This window comes from Stomoxys calcitrans, chromosome 1 (genome assembly GCF_963082655.1).
Source record: "Stomoxys calcitrans chromosome 1, idStoCalc2.1, whole genome shotgun sequence".
NCBI classification, from domain to species: domain Eukaryota; kingdom Metazoa; phylum Arthropoda; class Insecta; order Diptera; family Muscidae; genus Stomoxys; species Stomoxys calcitrans.
Window position 1 is genome coordinate 163,608,791 of NC_081552.1, and position 23,909 is coordinate 163,632,699.

General features: G+C 38.0%; 1 protein-coding gene and 1 long non-coding RNA gene across 2 annotated transcripts; both read right to left on the minus strand.

Annotated features, from left to right (window-relative positions):
• Positions 1-3,599: 3,599 nt before the first annotated feature.
• LOC131994265 (uncharacterized) lies at positions 3,600-4,336 on the minus strand. Its single transcript, XR_009396583.1, has 3 exons — positions 3,953-4,336; positions 3,731-3,874; positions 3,600-3,637 (listed from the first exon to the last, which is right to left on the minus strand). It is a non-coding gene; the product is annotated as an uncharacterized LOC131994265 (long non-coding RNA).
• Positions 4,337-13,689: 9,353 nt separating this feature from the next.
• Positions 13,690-22,723, minus strand: LOC106094842 (uncharacterized). The gene is made up of 2 exons (XM_013262080.2): positions 22,635-22,723; positions 13,690-14,875 (listed from the first exon to the last, which is right to left on the minus strand). Exons 1-2 carry the CDS (start codon positions 22,653-22,655, stop codon positions 13,811-13,813), a joined length of 1,086 nt encoding a protein of 361 aa, XP_013117534.2. The 5' UTR covers positions 22,656-22,723; the 3' UTR covers positions 13,690-13,810.
• Positions 22,724-23,909: the final 1,186 nt, after the last annotated feature.

Genomic DNA, 23,909 nt, shown 5'->3' on the forward strand with positions numbered 1-23,909 from the left:
GATATAGCTGCCATATAAACCGATCTGGGATCTTGACTTCTTGACCCCTAGAGGTCGCAATTATTATCCGATATGCCTGAAATTTTGTACGATGGATCCTCTCATGACCATCAACAAACGTGTTTATTATGGTCTGAATCGGTCTATAGCCCGATACAGATCCCATATAAATCGTTCTCTCTATTTTACTTCGTGAGCCCCAATAGGCGCAATTCTTATACGAATTGGCTGACATTTTACACAGGTCTCCAACATATAATTTAATTGTGGTCCGAACCGGACCTTATCTTTATATCGTTGTAATAGCAGAGCAACTCTTTTCTTATATCCTTTTTTGCCTTGGAAAAAGAACTCGACAAATGCGATCCATGGTGGAGGGTATATAAGATTCGGCCCGGCCGAACTTAGCACGCTTTTACTTGTTAAATTTGATGCAGATCCGTCCAGATCTGCCATATAGACCGATGTCTCGATTTATAGTCTTGGTCCCATAAAGTCGCATTTATAATCCGATTTCACTTAAATTTTACACAGTGACTTATGCTAAGCATTTCGACATCCGTTTAGAACATGGTTAAAATCGGTTTAATTTTAGATATAGCTACTTAAAAGAGCAATATTTTTTTATACGCAATTGAAAAATGACTTGTACTTATAAGTATTTGGTCTAAATCGGAACATATTTCGATATGGCTGCTATGCTAAGGTATGCATTTTTCACCGGATTTTGACGAAAGGTGTTTTACCTTATACCCGAGGTGGTGGGTATATATGTTTGCGTTCAAGTAAAGGTGGCGCTTTTCCTCCTAAAGATACGTCAATATGGGACTCATATGAAAGGTATTTGAGAGTAGAAAACGAATTTGATATCTATTTTATGTGCAAAGTGCCGACGGCCGCCCCAGCCCCAAAACACCCTCCATACGGTTCATATATACCAGCCATGGGTATATGGGGCTCAAAATAAAGGATTTGAAAGTAGAGCACGAATTTGATATTCATATTTGAGTCGAAATGTCTGAGGTGCCATCCCACGCCTAAAAAGCACTTCCCCTTACCATAATTTTTAAAAACACCAGGAACTGAGCAGGGGCAAACTTCTTACACATCAATGAGTGTTTTCCGAATCAAGTTTAAACTCAATGATGAGAGACCTTTTTTTATAGCCAAGTCCGAACGGCGTTCCCTTTTTGGGAAAAATTTTTTAAATGACCAAGCTTGGCGTTTTACCTCGCAAATGTCGCCAACATTAAGAGGGGATAACCACCGCTTTGTCCGATGTTATCGCCAGGATTAGAACGAGTTCAGCGTCATAGGCTACAATAGCACGAATTTGATATCCGCATTCAGCGCGAAGTGTCTCCACCCTAAAAAGATATTAGAGAGTTAAAGAAGGCGCAGCGGAGCGGGCCCGGTTCGACTAGTCTTATATATAAAAATCAATTTATGTTTTTTGTAGATTTGTTTGTTTGTTTATACGTTTGTGTGTTCCTTATAGACTCAGAAACGGCTGAACCGATTTTCTTGAAATTTTCACAGATGATGCAAAATGACCCCGTGGTGAAAATGTGGTACTAAATTTTTTTATATCTAAAGAGGGGGCGGACCCTCCCCCTTACCTTAATTTTCAGAAACGCCAGATCTCGGAGATGGGTGGTGCAATTTAAGCGAAATTTTGTGTGCTCTCATATAGTACCTTAAAAATAAAAATTTGGTATCCAAATTTCGGATGGGTACCTAGGGGGGCTGCCCCACCCTAAAACCTACCAAACATATATTTAGACCAATCACGACAATATGGGACTCAAATGAAAGATATTTAGGATAAGAAAACGTATCTGATATCCAATTGTCGAACCAAGTGCTAGGGGGACCATCCCAAGCCCCAAAACACCCCTAAATCGGACATATTTACCGACCATGGCAATATGGGACTCAAATGAAAGGTATTTGCGAGTAGAATATGGGACTCAAATGAAAGATATTTAGGATAAGAAAACGTATCTGATATCCAATTGTCGAACCAAGTGCTAGGGGGACCATCCCAAGCCCCAAAACACCCCTAAATCGGACATATTTACCGACCATGGCAATATGGGACCCAAATGAAAGGTATTTGCGAGTAGAATACGAATCTGATATCAAAATGTGGGACAACGTTTCTGGGGGTCCACCCCTCTCCCAAAACACCCCCCAAACTGGATTTATTTACTGACCATGGGAATATGGGGCTTAAATAAAAGGTATTTAAATGTAGAATACGAATCTGATATCCAAGTACGGGACCAAGTGTTTGGGGGCTGCCTCTCACCAAAAACATCCCCCAAAGGGGACAAATTTACGACTATACCAATATGAGGCTTAAATGAAAGGTCTTTGGGAGTGAAGCACGAATCTGATATCAATATTCGGGAAAAGTGTCTATGGGGCCACCCCACCCCCACAACACCAACAAATAGGAAGTATTTTCTGATAATATGAGATGCAATATGAGACTCAAATAAGAGGGTGTTTAAAGTGGAACACGAATCCGATATAAATTTTCAAGGCCAACTCACTGAGTGGCCGCCCATCCTCAAAACACCCCCCAAGCCGGTCATGTTTGCCGACTATGGAAATATGGGGCTCAAATTAAAGGTATGTGGGAGTAGACCACGTATCTGATATCAACATTAGGGGTCAACTGTCTAGCGGACGTCCCACCACCATAACAACCCCCAAATAGGAAGTATTTCCTCACACACTGTAGTGTGCGGCCTAATGTGCGACCCTAGCGACATCTGTTAGCGGATAGAAGACCGCCAGCGCCATCTGATGGTTTTAATTCGCCTCTGTCAACGAAAGAGACAGCCAGCTGACACCAATTGACAATTATGGCTACCACCATATGTTTTGTTGGTGCCCGCTGGAAGTCAAATTTGATGATGGAGGCGAATCCAAGCCAAGCCGGCCGGTGACCCAAGGAAGCTTCTTTCTTTTTCGATTGGGACTTGGCAGCGTACGGAGGTGGAGTGATCAACAAGAAAAATACGTAAAAGAAAAGACCAGAAATAAATTTGGTAAATGTGTTTTATTTAAATTCATATGAATGTGAAAAAAACGGATTTAAACAAAATAAAAAGGACAGTTTTTTTTAAAAAAAAAAAAGAAAAAGAAATAGAAAATTTGAAATGCCTGAAAAGTGAAGAGACGATACATAAAGAGCCAATTGAAATGGTAACGTAAAAAAAAGAGAAGAAAAACTTTGTCAAAAATCTGAAATGAAATGAACGTTAAATACCTGAAAAAAGGAATATATTAAAAACCTGAAAAGAAATAGAAATTAAAATTAAAATAAACAAGTGGACATTTCAAAACTAAAAGTCAAAAACATAAAAATCAAAATCCACGCCTCCTCCACCTCCACTGCCGCACAAAGAAGAAGGCTTCCATCACCAACCGCTGCATCAACAACCGCCACATCGGCTACCGACACCCTGGTCACCGCCACACTGGTCACCGCCACATCCGCAACGCACACCATCCACCAGCGAGGGATCCAGACGCTGTTGCATTCCCCAGCGTTCCTAAGGTACTCTTTTTAGTTTCTCCAGACTAGCAAACCAAACTGCTTTACTGACGTTCGACCCTTGGACTGCTTTATTTTTGTTTAAAAAAGGGTTTTTTTGTATTAAAGTATACAATCGAAATAGATTAGGTAGGGGCAACATTAGTGCTTTTTTTTACTCACCCGTTGTTTGGGTTACAGGCTATAACCAAACATGAGCTCATGGTTAGGTTAGGTAGCAACGCAGTTAAAGGACATTTTCGTCCTCCAATCAGCCGATGTTGGTCCTACGGTGCTAAAAAGGTAGCACAACAAAAAAAAAAGACCCTAAAAGAAACATAGAATACTTTTTTAGACAAGAAAAACAGACTGCGACAAATACACTTAAAACTTGACAATACTCACCGAAAACCAGACGGACGGACCGACGAGAACTTGAAGAGACCTTATTGGCCGCAGAGGCCAGCATCAAGGCCGCAGTACCGTTTTGGCGATTCTTGGTCATCCATCTAGAGCTGACGAGGCGACCGACCCATTCTTCTGAAAATAGAGAAAAATTTCAAGATTGTTAATATTGTCTTTGTGAATGGCAATGTGTAGAAGCAGTGTTAACGTTTGCCTTCAAAATCTAATATATTTCATGTTTGCTTGAAAACGATTCTTTATATTCTAAATCTTGTTTTTTTTTGTAATTGAATTTTGCCTTTTTGATTATTTGTTTTTTTTTTACATTATTTACCATGTGAATATTCTTTTACTTACTCAATAAAATACTGAAATCTGTACAAGAATGATTATCAAAAACACTTGCCTTGGTGATTTCTAAAGGATGATGGAAGGCTAAAGCATCGGAATATGGGGTAAGTGACTGAGCAGCGGCAAAGATAGACAGGTGATGGATTACGGGGTACCCTTAATATTACAGGACGAGGGGTGCCATGGTTGGGGTGGGCAAAGTCCTGAGGCGCCATGAAGGATTTTAGGCGCCAGGCAATTCCACAGCCGTAATGTCCTCCAGTTCGTTCCAGTGGGTGTTTTGTTAATGTTCTATTGTCGTCCGTTTCGTACCACCGACAGCTGGTTGTTTATTTTGTTTTTTTTGTCACCTTGCCAGAGGGTTGGATTGGCAAAGAACCGCGCCCCAAAGACTGAGCCAAAAGCCGGTGCTCGAATGCCAGCGACCAGCGCCCGCCAGTCCGACTCCTCACTCCAACGGCAACGTGGACCCTTGGGTACACGACAACACACAATTTGGGTCTTAAAGAGAGTGGAACTAAATATTTATAGTTTTTAGGGCCAATACCACAAACCGGACATATATGCTGACTTTTGCAAAAAAGAGTTTAAATGAGATTAGAAAACGAATTTGATATCCAATTTTGAGGTCAATGCCAATATGGGGTTCAAATAAATGATATATAGATATATGAGAATAGAGCACGTTGCTGATATATTTTCAGGGCTTAGAATTTGGGGGACCGCCCCACTCCCCAAAATACCCCTAAATCGGGCATATTTACCGACCATGTCAATGTGAAACTTAAATGAAAGATTTTTGGGGGTAGAGCAGAATTGATACCCATTTTCGGGACCAATTTTCTGGGGGTCTACCCTTTCCCAAAATAGCCCACAAACAGCAATTTTTTACTTACCATCGCAATATGGGGCTCAAATAAAGGTATTTGGAAGTAGAATACGAATTTGATATCCAAATGTAGGACCATGTATTAAGGGCATCACCCCTTTCCCAAAACACCCCCAAAGGGGAAAAATATTTCGACCATGGCAATATGTGGCTCAAATGAAAGGTATTTGAGATTGGAAAACGAATTTGATAACCTATTTTGGGGCCATGTGTTTGGAGGACGCCTCATCCTGTAAACTCCTCTTAAGCCAATGGCAATATGGGGTTTAAATAAATGGTATTTGAGAGAAGAGCACGATGATGATATTTTTTCAGGGCCAAGTATCTGGGGGACCATCTCTCCCCCGAAAACACCACTAAATCATACATCATGAGAATATTGGGCTGAAATAAAGTATTTTAAGAAAGGAGTACACCTTACATCCAAACTTAAATTCGTAGACCAATAAAGATCATACGGGATTCAGATAAAGGCACTTATTTTTTTAAACTGTTAGTCAAGCGATACACTATTTTCGTTCATGGTATTTCACTAAAAGATCTTTAATTGTCGAAAATAAATATTCCATGGAAACTTTTGTTCCATATAAAGTAAAAGAAGGCGCAGCGGAGTGGGCCCGGGTCAGCTAGTCATATATAAAATACAAAAACAAAATTAACTCAAAATTTTTTTTTCAGTTTTTAGTAAATAACCTTCTTTGGCTTCGATAAACAATTCTTATTATATAATGCAAGTAAATACAAACTAAAATAGTGATTTTACTCAAACAATACTTCAGTAATTTTTCGGTCATTTATTTTAATGTAAACAAATTTTATTTAATTAAAAGAAAAAAGGTATTCAATACTACAAAGAAGCAATTTTAAAAACTTAGAAAACTTAAATTATTGGTTATATGTTTGTCTTTTTATACCCTCCACCATAAGATGGGGGGTATACTAATTTCGTCATTCTGTTTGTAACTACTCGAAATATTCGTCTGATAAAGTATATAAAGGGTGATTTTTTTGAGGTTAGGATTTTCATGCATTAGTATTTGACAGATCACGTGGGATTTCAGACATGGTGTCAAAGAGAAAGATGCTCAGTATGCTTTGACATTTCATCATGAATAGACTTACTAACGAGCAACGCTTGCAAATCATTGAATTTTATTACCAAAATCAGTGTTCGGTTCGAAATGTGTTCATTCACCGTAACGTTGCGTCCAACAGCATCTTTGAAAAAATACGGTCCAATGATTCCACCAGCGTACAAACCACACCAAACAGTGCATTTTTCGGGATGCATGGGCAGTTCTTGAACGGCTTCTGGTTGCTCTTCACTCCAAATGCGGCAATTTTGCTTATTTACGTAGCCATTCAACCAGAAATGAGCCTCATCGCTGAACAAAATTTGTCAAAATTTGAACACATTTCGAACCGAACACTGATTTTGGTAATAAAATTCAAGGATTTGCAAGCGTTGCTCGTTAGTAAGTCTATTCATGATGAAATGTCAAAGCATACTGAGCATCTTTCTCTTTGACACCATGTCTGAAATCCCACGTGATCTGTCAAATACTAATGCATGAAAATCCTAACCTCAAAAAAATCACCCTTTATATTCTTGATCGTCGTGACATTTTATGTCGATCTAGCCATGTCCGTCCGTCTGTCCGTCCGTCCGTCCGTCTATCTGTCGAAAGCACGCTAACTTTCGAAGGAGTAAAGCTAGCCGCTTGAAATTTTGCACAATACTTCTTATTAGTGTAGGTCGGTTGGTATTGTAAATGGGCCATATCGGTCCATGTTTTGATATAGCTGTCATATAAACCGATCTTGGGTCTTGACTTCTTGAGCCTCTAGAGTGCGCAATTCTTATTCGATTGGAATGAAATTTTGCACGACGTGTTTTGCTATGATATCCAACCACTGTGCCAAGTATAGTTCAAATCGGTCCATAACCTGATATAGCTGCAATATAAACCGATCTTGGGTCTTGACTTCTTGAGCCTCTAGCGTGCGCAATTCTTATCCGATCTGAATGCACGACGTGTTTTCTTATGATATCCAACAACTGTGCCTAGTATGGTTCAAATCGGTCCATAACCTGATATAGCTGCCATATAAACCGATCTGGGGTCTTGAATTCTTGAGCCTCTAGAGTGCGCAATTCTTATCCGATTGAAATGAAATTTTGCACGACGTGTTTTGTTATTATATCCAACAACTGCACCAGGTATGGTTCAAATCGGTCCATAACCTGATATAGCTGCCATATAAACCGATCTTGGGTCTTGACTTCTTGAGCCTCTAGAGTACGCAATTCTTATCCGATTGGAATGGAATTTCGCACGACGTGTTTTGTTATTATACCCAACAACTGTGCCAAGTATGGTTTAAATCGGTCCATAACCTGATATAGCTGCCATATAAACCGATCTTGGGTCTTGACTTCTTGAGCCTCTAGAGGCACAATTCTTATCTGATTTGAATGAATTTTGGCACGAAGTATTTCGTTATGATATCCAACAACTGTGCCAAGTATGGTTGAAATCGGTTCATAACCTGATATAGCAGTCATATAAACAGATCTGGGGATTCGACTTCTTGAGCTTCTAGAGGGCGCAATTCCTATCCGATTTGGCTGAAATTTTGCATGACGTATTTTATTTTTACTTTCAACAACTGTGTCAAATAAGGTTCAAATCGGTCCATAACCTGATATAGCTGTCATATAAACCGATCTGGGATCTTGACTTCTTGACCCCTAGAGGTCGTAATTATTATCCGATATGCCTGAAATTTTGTACGATGGATCCTCTCATGACCATTAACAAACGTGTTTATTATGGTCTGAATCGGTCTATAGCCCGATACAGATCCCATATAAATCGTTCTCTCTATTTTACTTCGTGAGCCCCAATGGGCGCAATTGTGGTCCGAACCGGACCATATCTTGATATCGTTTTAATAGCAGAGCAACTCTTTTCTTATATCCTTTTTTGCCTAAGAAGAGATGCCGGGAAAAGAACTCGACAAATGCGATCCATGGTGGAGGGTATATAAGATTCGGCCCGGCCGAACCTAGCACGCTTTTACTTGTTTACACTCAATTCTTGGTACTTTGGCACGGCTTTCTATAATTACTGCCAGAACATCATCTCTATTCTTTTCTGTGATAAGTCCGGAAACATTGGTTAGCAAATACACAAATCGTTCAGTTCCCCGAATGTGCAATTGAATTTGTGGGTCAGGCAATGGTGGCTCATCAAATGCTAGGTATCCCAAGAAGTTTTCGTTTGGTAAATTTGCAGTGAATCGAGGCTCGAATAAAAAGTTGGCATCATCTTACTCCACCAAATCAACATAATCTGCAGAATAGAAATTAATTGTATGTTTTTATAAACGATATGTCGATTATGTCGATAGTGCAAAATTTTTTTTAGGTCTCTTTCGCGCACAGCTTTCCTTTCTTCAATACAGCCTTGGCTATCCGATATTGATATAAAAAGTCTGTAGATAGAAATTGGTTGTCTTCGGTTTCTATTGCTGGAGGCTTATTTTCCAAGGGAATCGATTCAAAACCAACCAACGAGTGGTTTATTTATAAAAATATTTTAAAATTAGCTTTCGCTCAAAGTAGCTTGTTACATACCGGAAATTGTTTACAAGTTTTAATTAATTTCGTTAGTGTTCCACTAGAAGTACGTGGTCCACTTGTAGTTGAAATTTCCCAAAAATTAAATAAATGCCCAAATGGAAGCTCTTTGAAATGATGCAAAGAAAATGCTACCAAATTTGATTCGTTGATGTTTCGCCCCCAGACGTATACTTTGGTTTTAATTCTTCCACGTACCACTTTCGATTTATCCATAATAACTGATTCACAGTTTTCATTTTTAAAGCCAATGTCACTAAATAAAGCAGAAGAAACTCTGTTAGACCGTTTGAAGGCCACCATAGCGCAGAGGTTAGCATGTCCTCCTAAGACGCTGAACACCTGGGTTCGAATCTTGGCGAGACCATCAGAAAAAACTTCAAACGGTGGTTTTCCCCTCCTAATGCTGGCAACATTTGTGAGGTACTATAAGGAGGCCCCATATCATTGAGCATAAAACTTGAATCGGACTGCACTCATTGATATGTGAGAAGTTTGCCCCTGTTCCCTAGTGGAATGTTCATGGGCATAATTTGCAACTCTATTAGAAACAAAACAAAACAACTCTTTTAAAAGCCCTGAATCTATCGCACATTTAAGCGAAATTCAAGGTATCGTATTTCTTAGTATAAGAAATCTTTTTGCAACAAAGTTTCCTCTGTTATAAGCGGTATTGTAATTTCAAAATCTGATTCGACATTCATGTTAGAAGGTCTATAAGACGGATTTAAGCTAAATTCTAGTTCCGTAGATTATTGATCACCAATGCTTAGCACGCAATCAAAAATCGTATGTTTTCTAGCAGTATGTTGGTCAAAAAAGTAATCAATCCACACATTGATTGATTCCTGGCCATGCACTGGCATCTGCGAATATAAAACGAATTGTTTAACGTTTTAGGAATTCTGAAAATTTATGAGGTCTTGATTTGTTTTTTATTACTCTTTTTTATTACTTCTTACTCTTATTAAGCAATCCGTTTAGCTTCTTCACTACACTTTTTATTTTGTTAATAATTTCATGACTCATTTGCTAAATTTTGATAATTTTTTTAGCAACTTGTGGAAAACGTTCGTATAATAGAGTTATATTCTTATTATTTTGATGCTTACTTAAATAAAAATAGTATTTTAAAACATCCCTATTATTTGGCAAATTCAATTCACTAAATTCGCTTGGAAAGCCAAAAACACTTAAAATCCGAATGGGCAGAAAATTTGGTGCGGATGGACATTAGAATTGATGGACATTTCCAAAAAATCATTATTAAATTTTCTAAAATTTGTAAATCACTGATCAGTCAAAATTATAAGTACAGGCACAAAAATTAATTAGAACAATTTTAACTGATCTTCAATTGCAAAGAACACGCCAGAGAATTGTTATGAAGTGCATTTGAAAATACTTGTATTGAAGCGAAAGTTACTGCCTACTATGATCCTTTGTGAAATGATGCTTGCTGTTTGAGAGTGCACAAAACAATGGACAAAACATTTTACATGAGTGTTGTTGTTTATGAGCACTTTGTTTAGAGCAAAGCATAGGTTACAGTATACTACGCACTTAAACGATAAAACGATTATGAACAAAAGAAAAATTTGCCAAAATAGATGTGTCGACGACTGTAGGAGTCACAGATACCGAATTAGAGGGCAAATAAGCTGGATTAGAGGTCATGCCTTTTTTTGTTTTGCAACAAAACATTTTTTTTTAATATTCTTTGTTTTATGTAAAACGTAGATTGGTACAACTCGTTCTAACTATTTTTTATACACAACCCAAATCATAGGAGATGCAAATTGGGATTCAACTCCTTTTTTGTAGTTGAATATTTTTTTTTATTTTATTATTTTTTATTATAACAAAACATAATATATTTCAAAACCAGTAAGGAAGGGCTAATGTCGGGCGGAGCCGACTATATAATACCCTACACCACTGAGTCTGCCAGCCACTTTTAATACATAGAACCTATGTCTTTAATTTCAAATGCCTATTGAAATATCGAATAGAACCTTGCGAGATTTTCCTACGATAGGACCATGATTACCAAAATATCGAAACAAGCAAAAGCATGATAATTTCGGCCGGGCTGAATCTTATATCCTATAATCCTCCACCATGGATCGCATTTAATATTGGAGACCATAGTAAAAGTCACGGTTTAAAATTTCAGCCAATTCGAATAAGAATTGCGTCCTTTAGGGGCTCAAGAAGTAAGATACGGAGATTGGTTTCTATGGGAGCTGTATCAGGCTATAGACCGATTCATACCTTATTTGACACGTATATTGAAGGTTATAGGAGAAGTTGTTGTACAAAATTTCAGCTAAATCGGATAATCCTCACGCCTTCTAGAGGCTCAAGGAATCTAATCGGGAGATCCCAGCTATATCAGGCTATGGACCGATTTGAACCATATTTGGCACAGTTGTTGGAAATCATAACAAAACACATCATGCTAAATTTCAACCAAATCGGATAGGAATTGCGGCCTCTAGTAGCTCAAGAAGGCAAGATCCCAGATCGGTTATATGACAGCTATATCAGGTTATGAACAGATTTGAGCCATTTCTGGCACGGTTGTTGGAAGTCTTAACAAAACACCACATGAAAAATGTCAGCCAAATCAGATAGGAATTGCGCCCTCTAGGGACTCAAGAAGTCAAGATCCAAGATCGGTTTATATCAAAACATATGGCCTATTTACAATCCCAACTGACCTACACTAATAAGAAATATATGTACAAAATTGCTTCCGTGCTTCCGACAGACAGACGGACGGACCTGGCTAGATCGACTTAAAAAGTCTTGACAATCAAGAATATATATATTTTAAGGGGTCTCAGACGAATATTTCGAGAAGTTACAAACTGAACTGAACGAAATTAGTATACTCCCATCCTATTGTGGAGGGTATAAGCATTTTTAAGTCGAATGGCGCGGATTATGATTTATTTTAGATAAATGGTTTCTTCGGAGAAACTTTTTAGAATTGTATGTAATTTACATTTTTGCTATACGATTTTTAAATTTTTTTTATCCATACAAATCAACCCGGTCTAATGTTCACACTCTACATCCTCGCATTAACAGCATACCATCTGACGTATTCCGTGATCGTTCACATCTCCGCCTGCAGGACCGTATTGTGGTCAGGCATTTGGAAACAGATCAAAGACCCTGGGTTCTCAATGTAGACCCCCAGACCCACTCTGTGCTCCAGCTTCGATCCATCCATATAGCATGAACTTTTAAATGGCAATACTTGAGTTATTTCAATCCAAAACTGTGCCGCTGGAGGCAGTGAATCGCGTTTGAACTTAAGTGTAGTCTTAAGTATCCGATCCGAAACCTTTACCATTCCTTCCACGTTTGGAAGAGGAACTATATTTAACATGAATGATAGAAGAAATCTTAATTATTTCGGATGAGAAAAATTCGACATTTTGTTTTTTAAGATTTCTAATCTGTAGATAAGTTTATATAGCAACTACACTTGGTTATGGTTTTAATGCGCAAAATTTAAGTCGAATCAAATTGGCGTACATCTAAAGGTTCTATTACACGGCATGTAGTTGTCTTATTTAGCACGTGTTGAGTTGTATATGTCGTGTGATAAAAACGAAACTAACATACGAAAATCACTTTTCAAACTAGCACATGTAATTTTTTTCGGTTAAAGCGTGCTCTATTACTTCTGACAAAATCATAGAGAAATCAGCTGTTTTTTTTTTGTCAGTCGAATGAATGCCACCCCAAATTAAATTGTTTACACAAATTTATGATTTAACCAGCTTTCTCACAACTTTAACAATTATTGCGCATAAAAAACAGATGTTGCTCAAATATTTAGGTTTAGCAAAAATGATGAATCGTATGTAAATTGACAAATTTGACAAATATTTTCAGTTACATGTATATACAAAAAGTGACTTGTTATAAAACATCTACATGCTGTGTAATAGCGCCTTAAGCATGGAACCATTTGGTCCAGATAGACTGCTTTTTTTAGGTGTCACTCTTGTATACTAACCGTATAGCATCTTAATAGGTATTACGTGATAATAAAAAAAATATTTGTTTATATTTAAAAATAATTTTTCAATATATTTGAGAATCAAAACAAAAAAAAAATTTGTTTGATTCAGTCAACAGTTCTTTTAATTGTACAATTTTATATATATATTTTTTTAGATTTTGTTTATTTTTTGTATAAAATTAACTCTTAATGTGTATATTAGGTTTCAAAAAGCCTCTCACACATTAAGAGTAAATGACTAATTTGTACAAAACTTAATCTAAAGAAATAACAAATACTTGTAATGGAAGATAACAATTTTAACAGAAAAAAACAAAAAACAAAAAAACAAAATATTTTAAATATATGAAAGAAAGCGAAACGAGAAATTAGATTGATAGTATTTCGGAAATTGATTTAGATGGTAGTTTCTATGACAGGATTTTCTTATATGAAAGTTATGTCTGGAGTTGTAAAGCGTATGCTATGTTCCCTTAAATAACAAATGCATTTTTTCCATAATGCACTATTAGCAATGGTTTCATTTGATTCATATCCTGTTGCCTTTCATATAACATAGCATAGAACCACCTCATCTTTCGTCCAACTCGATTATGGGAAATCATAGAACTTATCTTGAAGATAAATCTCTCTTTATGATTTGATCTCAAGGTTTCTATTTAACCAATTCTTGACTAAATTTTCTATCAAAACCTTCCAAAAAGCTTTTTGAAAAAATATTTTAAACCTAAAAGTATGAAGAAGACAGAACGAACATGGAGAAATGCTTAAATAAATTCGCAATTTATGAGTGAGAAAGAAAGAAATTATGATTCAGTACTGTGGCAACTATTTGCACTTGATTTCGTGCATGGTATCGAGTGTGGTTTCAATTTGTATTTTTACTTAGTTTAGTAGATGTTTGAGGACACTATGGAATAAAGTGAGACTTGTTTAATCCCAGCCATGTCCATGAGGTGCTGGTTCCCACACTTTTTCCCATACTGGCTTCCACACCTTCTTCCATTCCTGTACTTTTACTTCTTTCCACACTGGTACTTGGATGGACTTCCACTCATCCTTCCAGGCCTGTTTTTTCTCCGTAGCCCAGACCTGTTTCTTTTCGGTGCGCCAAATTTGTACTTTCTCTTCTACCCAAGTTTCACGCTTTTCTTTAATCCAGATTTGCTTCTTGACTGGTTTCCAAACTTGAATCCATTCAACTTTCCATTCAAGTTTCTTGTCGGTTTTCCATTCTTGGACTTTTTCAGTTTTCCATTCTTGTTTCTTTTCTGTTTTCCATTCTTGTTTCTTTTCGATCTTCCACTCTTGGACTTTTTCGGTTTTCCATTCTTGTTTCTTTTCGGTTTTCCATTCTTGCTTCTTTTCGGTACGCCAAACCTTTTTCCACACTGGTTTCCAGATCAGCTTTTTGCGCCACAAGTCATGACTGGTGTACTCCCAGCCTTCATGATCTTTGCCCAAATATTTTTCACCGGGAATGCCCATTTTCACCCATTCTGGGACGAACATCTTCTTCCAGTCGGGCACTTGGACTTCCTTCCAAATGGGTACTTGGATTTCCTTCCAAACAGGTACTTGAATTTCTTTCCAGACTGGCACTTTTATTTCACGCCACACGGGAACTTGAATTTCCTTCCACACAGGTACTTGGATTTCCTTCCACACTGGCACCTGGATTTCCTTCCAAATGGGCTTGGTAATTTTTTTCCATTCGGGCACCTTCTCTTCTTTCCAGGCGGGCACTTCTCGCTCTTCAATGTGGGGTTTCTTAACAATTTTCCAATCGGGAATTTTTTCTTCCTTCCATACTGGAACTTTGACCTCCTTCCAAATGGGGACTTGTACCTTCTTCCATTTGGTTTCCCAGGCCTCTTTTTTCACAGTCTTCCAGACCTGTACCCAATCTTCTTTCCAAGTGAGTTTCTTTTTCCATACCCCTTCGGGTGGATGGGCAAAGGCGAAGCTGACGATGAGAGCACAGCTGGCACCCAAGAGCTGTAAGTAGAGGAAGAAGATACATCATCAAATTAAAAATAGATGCTAATGAGTGTTGTATAACAAAATTTTTTAGTCGCACCATGTGACTGAACAATACCATGTGTTATCGCATTAAGTTTCAATCAATCAAAAATTAATATTAGTGCCATTTCTAACATGGTTTATGATGTGCAAACAGCGCCGTGTCTCCGAAATGCAAATACATAATATGAAACACCCATAACCTAGCCATAAAATATTTATTTCATTATTAATTTATATGCTACATCTAAAATCATTTATGTATATGCATATATGCAAAACGATAAGACAAATCTCAAATTTGCGCAAAATAAATTTTATTTAATATATCCACCACCGAAGGATGGGGGTATATTCATTTTGTCATTCCGTTTGCAACGCATCGAAATATCCATTTCCGACCCTATAAAGTATATATATTCTTGATCAGCGTAAAAATCTAAGACGATCTAGACATGTCCGTCCGTCTGTCCATCTGTCTGTTGAAATCACGCTACAGTATTTAAAAATAGAGATATTAAGCTGAAACTTTGCACAGATTAATTTTTTGTCCATAAGCAGGTTAAGTTCGAAGATGGGCTATATCGGACTATATCTTGATATAGCCCCCATATAGACCGATTCGCCGATTTAGGATCTTAGGCCCATAAAAGCCACATTTATTATCAGATTTTGCTGAAATTTGGAACTGTGAGTTGTGTTAGGCCAGCCGAAGTCCTTCCTTATTTTGGCCCAGATCGGTTCAGATTTGGATATAGCTGCCATATAGACCGATCTCTCGATTTAAGGTCTTGGGCCCATAAAAGGCGCATTTATTGTCCGATGTCGCCAAAATTTGAGATAGTGAGCTAAGTTAGACCCCTCGACATCTTTTTGCAATATGGCACAGATTGGTCCAGATTTGGATATAGCTGCTATATAGACGGATCCGCCGATTTAAGGTCTTGGGCCCATAAAAGGCGCATTTATTATCCGATTTCACCGAAATTTGGAACAGTGAGTTCTGTTAGGCCCATCGACATTCTTCTTTAATTTGGCCTAGATTGGTCCAGATTTAGATATAGCTGTCATATAGACCGATCTCTTAATATAATGTTTTTGGCCCATAGAAGGCGCATTTATTGCCCGATTTCGCCGAAATCGGGACAGTGAGTTTTGTTAGGCCCTTCGACACCCTCTTCAATTTGGCCCAGATCGGTTCAGATATAGCTGCCATATAGACCGATCTCTCAACTAAAAGTCTTGGCCCCATAAAAAGCACATTTATAATCCGTTTTCGCTGAAATTTGACACAGTGACTTATGTTAGGCTTTTCGACCGCCGTGTCGTATTTGGTTCAGATCGGTATATATCTGGATGTAGCTACCAAAAAGGCCAATATTTTGTTATACAAATTTGACCAATAACTTGTACTCGTTAGACCGCTCAATATCCGTGTCGAATTTGGTCCAAATCGGACCATATTTTGATAAAGCTGCTATGGGGCCATAAATTATATTTTTTTCACCGGACTATGACGAAAGGTTGTTTACATATATACCCGAGGAGGTGGGTATCCAAAGTTCGGCCCGGCCGAACTTAACGCCTTTTTACTTGTTTTTTTTTTTTTTTTTGTTTTAATTTATTACTCATATTGCTGTCGCTTTGTAAACTATTGCCATACATTGGGAGATGTTTTCACATTTTTAAAATGACAATCTGGGTTAAATTATCTTTTATTTGTTTGACAAGTGACAGGAAGCAACATTTATCATGACACCAAATCAAACAGCCCGAATGTAGGTTAGAGTATCTTCGCATTGTCTCTCAAATTGAAAGTATGGGTTGGCAATTGATTAGTCATTCATCTTTTACCATAGAGATTAAAAACTCTTTTGATAAAGCTACATATCGAAAAAAAAAACCCGTAACATATTAGATACAATATAATCTTCAATACATTTTTTTAATAATAATAAGCATCACATATTTTTCATATAAAATAATTTTTTTGTAGTATCTTAAATTCATTTTTATTTCTCCTATAAAGTAAAAAAATAGATCTGTTCTTTTATATATTCAGCCAGATATGTATGTTTCACTTTCGCACTGATCAAATGAAGCAAATACGTTACATAAATATTTCCATTAATCCATCAATTTATCATTGAAACTTTGTCTTTAGAAAACTTTCATTGAAATTTTGTCTTTAGAAAACTTTCATTGAAATTTTGTCTTAAGAAAAATTTCTCAAATTTTTTATACATATTCGTAATCTTCTCCCTAGTACCTTTCATTTGATACCCATATTGCCTTGGTTGGAGCACCTCGCCGCCATTCTATAGTGGTATGTGTTAAACATAGCATTTTTAATTGCCCGGAGTCGAAAAATTCTGATAACATGACCTCATGTTTTATGCCAAGTCCGAACGGCGTTTCACTGAAAAGTGACACCTTTTCGATGAGTAGCTGTACTTGACTGAAATACTCACGAATGTTGCCAGCATTTGGTGAGGGGATAACCACTGCTGAACAATTTTTATACCCTCCACCATAGGATGGGGGGTATACTCATTCTGTTTGTAACTACTCGAAATATTCGTCTGAAACCCCGTAAAGTATATATATTCTTGATCGTCGTGACATTTTATGTTGATCTAGCCATGTCCGTCCGTCTGTCCGTCCGTCCGTCTGTCTGTCGAAAGCACGCTAACTTCCGAAGGAGTAAAGCTAGCCGCTTGAAATTTTGCACTAATACTTCTTATTAGTGTGGGTCAGTTGGTATTGTAAATGGACCATATCGGTCCATGTTTTGATATAGCTGTCATATAAACCGATCTTGGGTCTTGACTTCTTGAGCCTCTAGAGTGCGCAATTCTTAACCGATTGGAATGAAATTTTGCACGACGTGTTTTTTTATGATATCCAACAATTGCGCCAAGTATGGTTCACATCGGTCCATAACCTGATATAGCTGCCATATAAACCGATCTGGGGTCTTGACTTCTTGAGCTTCTAGAGTGCGCAATTCTTATCCGATTTGAATGAATTTTTGCACGAAGTATTTTGTTATCATATCCAACGGCTGTGCCAAGTATGGTTCAAATCGCTTCATAACGTGATATAGCTGTCATATAAACAGATCTGGGGACTTGACTTCTTGAGCTTCTAGAGGGCGCAATTCCTATCCGATTTGGCTAAAATTTTGTACGACGGATCCTCTCTTGACCATCAACATACGTGTTATTTATGATCTGAATCGGTCTATAGCCCGATACAGCTCACATATTAATCGATCTCTCTATTTTACTTCTTGAGCCCCCAAAGGGCGCAATTCTTATTCGAATTGGCTGACATTTTACACAGGTCTCCAACATATAATTTAATTGTGGTCCAAACCGGACCCTATCTTGATATCGCTCTAATAGCAGAGCAAATCTTTTCTTATATCCTTTTTTGCCTAAGAAGAGATGCCGGGAAAAGAACTCGACAAATGTGATCCATGGTGGAGGGTATATAAGATTCGGCGCGGCCGAACTTAGCATGCTTTTACTTGTTTACGATGTTCTTGCCGGGTGGATTTGACTCGGGAGTTTGGGTACGATAGGCTGGCGTGCTAACCTTTGCATATATGAAGGAGATTAACGCCTTGTCTGAGGATGGCACAATCGGCATCGGTTGGGTGCGGGCCATAACGGAGTAATGGGGAAATGAAAGGGCAGAAGATTGGGCAGTGAAGGCCAAAGAACTGCCTTCAATGAACGTGGTTAACCCGAAGCCTTTCGGGTTGACGCAGTCCGATTTAAAGACGTGGGCGTCAACCGGGTAAGACATGTAAGACTGTGGAAAAGCGAAACGGTCGGTAGGACGGCGAAAATCCTATGGGGTGATACGGATCGTGAGAAGACGTGGCTATTACTGACAGGAAGTAAGAAGGAGGTTAGTATAGCTTTTGGTGTCATAACGGGACACATTGGACTTCGAGGTCACTTATACAACATCGGTGGGGCAAGTGAAAGCATGTGATGAATATGATGAGACGCTGGAGCATTTCCTATGTCATTGTCCGGCTTTTTCGGCTAACAGACACCGGCACTTAGGTGGGGACACGGTACCCGACATGGACCAACTTAGGGGAGTGGTATGGAAATTAACGATTTTGTAAGTAGCACGGAATTCCTAACTTTACATTTTATTTTTCGTGGTTACTTTTTAGTTTTTAGAGCGCTCAACAATCCGATTACTGGCTTAGGTGTATGTCTATAGTGGCATGGGGCAGATTAATATCTGCACTTTTCATTTGAGTTCGATATTGACATGAACGGTAAATAAGTCACATTTGAGAGTAGTTTTGGGAAGGAGGGAGCTGCCACTCTGACACTTATATTTTATTCTCGTTCTTCTCTAAAATACCGTCCAGTTTAGCCTCATATTGCCATGGTCGTCCATGGTCCTGTTTATCCCCGGGAATTGAAGTTACATTGACTTCTATACGAATGGTTCCGAACTAAACGACCAAGTGGGCTTTGGGGTGTACTCTGTAGAACTAGGACTGGTCAAATCGGGAAGTTCACCCGACTACTATAGTGTGTCCTTACAATTAAACAAGTAATGGTGGAATGGCTAAGGTATAATTTCATAACGACAATTTGTATAAATATCTTCTCAGACAGCCAATCAGTTATAAAATCTCTGGGAAAGATATTTCTAAATTCTAAAACCGCCTTCGGTTGGCGCAGATCTGTCTATGAGATGGCTCAATAGTACGAAATTTACCTTTTATGGGTGCCGAGCCACGGAGATATATGGCAGGGAATTGTAGAATAGACGAGCTTGCGAGACTAGGCACTAACTTACACATTCCAGGGGAATTGGTATCTGTGGGTATGACTCTAACGTCATGTAAACTTAGTCTGCAGGATCAACGAATAGCAGATGGTCACAAAGTGGGGGTTGCGAATACTCCAAAATTATGACGTTCGCACAGACTTAAAGAGGCTCACGCAGACTTAAAGAGGCCCACCGCTTTGCTGTCGTTGGATAGAACAAAAGTGTCAGTCATTATGTTCGTCATGATAGGTAGCTGACTGATCGGTAAACATGTTAGCATGTGTGAAGATTGGCAAAGACGACTTCTGCAGAAGCTGTGAGGAAGTCGAGGAAGAAGAGACTATAGAACATCTACTGTGTGTGTGTCTCGCAATGGCAGTTTCAAAGAGTTCTGACACGCGTTAATACCTCACTCATTTCGTGATCGCCCGAATCTCGGCCTGCAATAACGAATTATTGTCAGTCAGTGGGGAAAAGAGTAGTTCCTGAGTCCTAAAAGTAGACCCCTGGGCTCACTCTGCCTGGGGTCTCAAGTGTCGTCTCAAGTATCCATTCCGAAATCTATTCTATTCCATTGTCGCTTCGACTATATCGCGATGGTATGACCTGCTCCAGCCTCCTATCGCCTTAAGTATCATATCCGCGGTGTCTGACTCACACTTAATTTTTATGTCTATGGGTCGGATAACCAGAATAGTTTTCAGTGTCCTGGTGGACGTTGTTCTCATTGCCCCGCCTATGGTAAGACAACATGTTCTCTGAACATATCGTATTATCTTTACGTTGCACTTTTTCTCCATCGCAGTCCACCAAACTTTTAAGGCGTAAGTAAGTATTGGTTTAATCATGCTCTCGGACAGCACTCATTGATACATCAGAAGTTTGCCCTTGTTCCTTAATGTAATAGTCATGGGCAAATTTACATTTGATTAGGATCTCTACCCTTGGAAGTATTTTGGAATAATATCGTCTGCGAAGCAGAAGAGTTCAAATCCCTTAGTCAATATCCATGTTATTTAAGGTAGTCGCCCATAGGAGTGGCAAAAAAATGACCCTTTGTTGTATGCCATCTTCCCCCTTATATTTGTGTCATGTGACCCACATGTTTCTTACCAAATGGTTTATTCAGTCTCTAAGGACCCGGTGTACCCGGTATTAATTTAATGTTTGGATCAGTGTATCGGTCCGCACATTGTTAAAAACCGTACGATGTCAATGTATACCGCCAATGTGTACGTCTTGTCATCGAAGGATTCCTGTTTTATGCACAATCTCATGCAGGGTAGTCTCTACCGGCATTCCCTCTTACAGATGTATTCAAAATTGTAATAACTACGGCTATATATATATAAATACATATGGAAACTAAATTGAAACCTGAACCGATTTTGATAAAATTTAACAAAAGTGTGTATTGTCATAAGAGATTTATAAATATATCATAAGCCAATTTTCATGACAATCAGTTGACAAATGACCCCATTATTGAAATATGACTCAAAGTCGGACGAACATATATATGGAAGCTATATATAAATCTGAACCGATTTCGACTGAATTTTTTAGGTATTGTGGTAGTAAAGCGAGAAAAATTTTGGGAACATTGGTGAATAAATCTGCTTGCAGTGGATCTAGAAGTGAAAATCGGGCGAAAAACATATATATAAGAGCTATATCTCAGTCTAAACCGATTTATATGAAACTCACCAGTAATATAAACAGTCATAAGAAAATTCTTCCTGCCAAATTTTGAAAGAATCGGTTAACAAATAACCCTATTATTAAGCTAATGATAAGCGACACCACTAAGTAGAAAATTTTACAAGATTGATTATCTATGGTAATTAGCTTACAAGTGTCGCCAGCTCATGCTAACGGTGAGCTACGGTGGCCCCGCATGCAGTGATACGTCTTTAAAAACCCGTACCGAGCATGGTCAAATATATTTCGTCTTGATTTCTTGAGTCTCTGGAGATGACAATACCTTAAATTTCACTCCATCAGGCCTATATGAACCTATCTACCGATTAGATTTCGAGCAAATTTAATTTTTCCCATGAGTTACGAAAATTACTTTCATATACAGAAATTCATCCTCCGGGAACTTAACGCCTGTATGCGTTTTTTACTATGCTCAAAATATCCTATAAAAATCATATGGCGCAATTGTTTTCCGATTTGGCGGAAGTTTTGCACAAGGCTTCTACTATAGTTTCCAAAATCCAAACCAAGTATAACGAAAAGCGGTGCATAACCTGACATAGCTCCAAGAGCATTGCAATTATCCTTTGATTGCTTATAAAGAGATACCGGGCAAAGAACTTGATAAACGCGGTCCATGGTGGAAGGTATATAAGATTCGGCTATACCGAACTAATCACGCTTTCACTTGTTTATATTTAAATAATAAATTATCACTTGTTCTGAGGTAAATAAATGTGATTTTGTCTTTATAATCAGAGCATGCATTCATCAGTTTTTTGTTTTTTATCCAAATATCCTTTTTAGTTCGGCAATGAATTGGAATTGAGAGGCTATTTTCACATGTTTGTTTTTTCTCTTTTTATTCACATTTTTGGTTTTCCTTTATTGATTCAAAATATTATATTTAGATAAACAATGGTTTTTTCCTTTAAATTTCAAAGGCCACATAATACTATGTAAGTATATAAAAGAGGTGGCTAAACATTTTTTATATTTTTTATCTGTTTTAATTATATATTTTCTTAAAATTGTGGAAAACTTTTGATCTTAAAACACCGTTACATTTTTAAAGTTATTGTTTACAGTTTTTGTGTTTCATTCACACAAACACTTCTTAGCTCTTAAATGTGTCACTGTATTATTTATTTGTTTTTTTTTTTGTGATTTTTTTAAATTGTTTATATCTTTTGTTGTACTTTTGAATATTTTCTTGTACACCCACCAATAATTGTAGGGATCTCATATTTGTAATCCCCCCGCTTTGTTGCCGCGTTTAATGTGTATTTAGCACCAAAAGTCTGACTGCCTCTGTTGAGGTCTTCTAATGTAACTACCCACATTTCTTCACTGCAGATCTATTTATATTTTGGAAAATGATCATCGTTATGATCATCATCGTAGTAAGCCCGCGCACAAGCCAGCCATAATCAAGAGCCGAAATAAAAGCAAAAGTGTAAACAGAAAATGCCAAAACTAAAACCAAAACAGTAACCAACTAACCACCAGCCACCTGGTACTCGCACACTCGCATCTCTCAGTCAGAGACTCCCGAAACCCCCACAACAACAACAATTACACACATTGGAGCCGGCATGAAGAGAAAAAACAATGCAGAGGAAACACAACTCAGGTGGTACTCACAACAATTACGCTTAATAAAAACAAAAACAAAACCTCACATAACAACCATAACTGCACTAAAATTAATGACCGACACGAACTAGTGCTGCCAGATTTGTAATTTTTGTTTTGACCACCACTGATGAATGCAATTCAACCAAGCCAATGTGCCGGCAATTTACAACGAAACCTATAGAAAACAGGATAACTTAAACAAAAATGGAAACGAAAAAGTCCGCCCGTATCCGGGTGTTGGATATTCACCACAACGGATATATTCGGTATTGAAGTTAATTGGAATAATTAGAAAATATATATTAGAACTAATACACAAGATTTGTGCCAATAATAAACAAATAAAAATATGCTTCGGCTGGGCCGATCTTGGGAACCCACCATGAAGGATTCTGATAAACACTTACAAAAGTGAACTAATTTCGATTATTTTAGAGATATCACTTGCGATTGCCAGTGCGGCCACACATTGATTCAATAAAGTCGTTACTTGCAACCTTCAGTCTATTTGCATGTTTTCCGATCAGACAGTCATTTGGCAGTCATAATGAAAGAGACGTCTGTTGTAGCCACCTATAGCAAAGCGGTAGACTTCTTCATGTCTATATAGATTGAGCCACATAATTTTGGAGTCTTCACTGCCAACGCCTTGTGAAAATCTGTAATTTGTTGTCTTTCGAGCCTCATTCTAATGTCTTACATGTCACTAGGAGCATACTCACAGATTCCAGTTCCCCTGGAATATGTAAAATAGTTCCTAGAAGAATGTCTGCACTCCCAAGAATATCCGCTCTACAACTCTTCTGTGATATTTGGCCCGGCACTCTGAACAAGTTAACTTCGAACTGTTCAGTCATCTCAT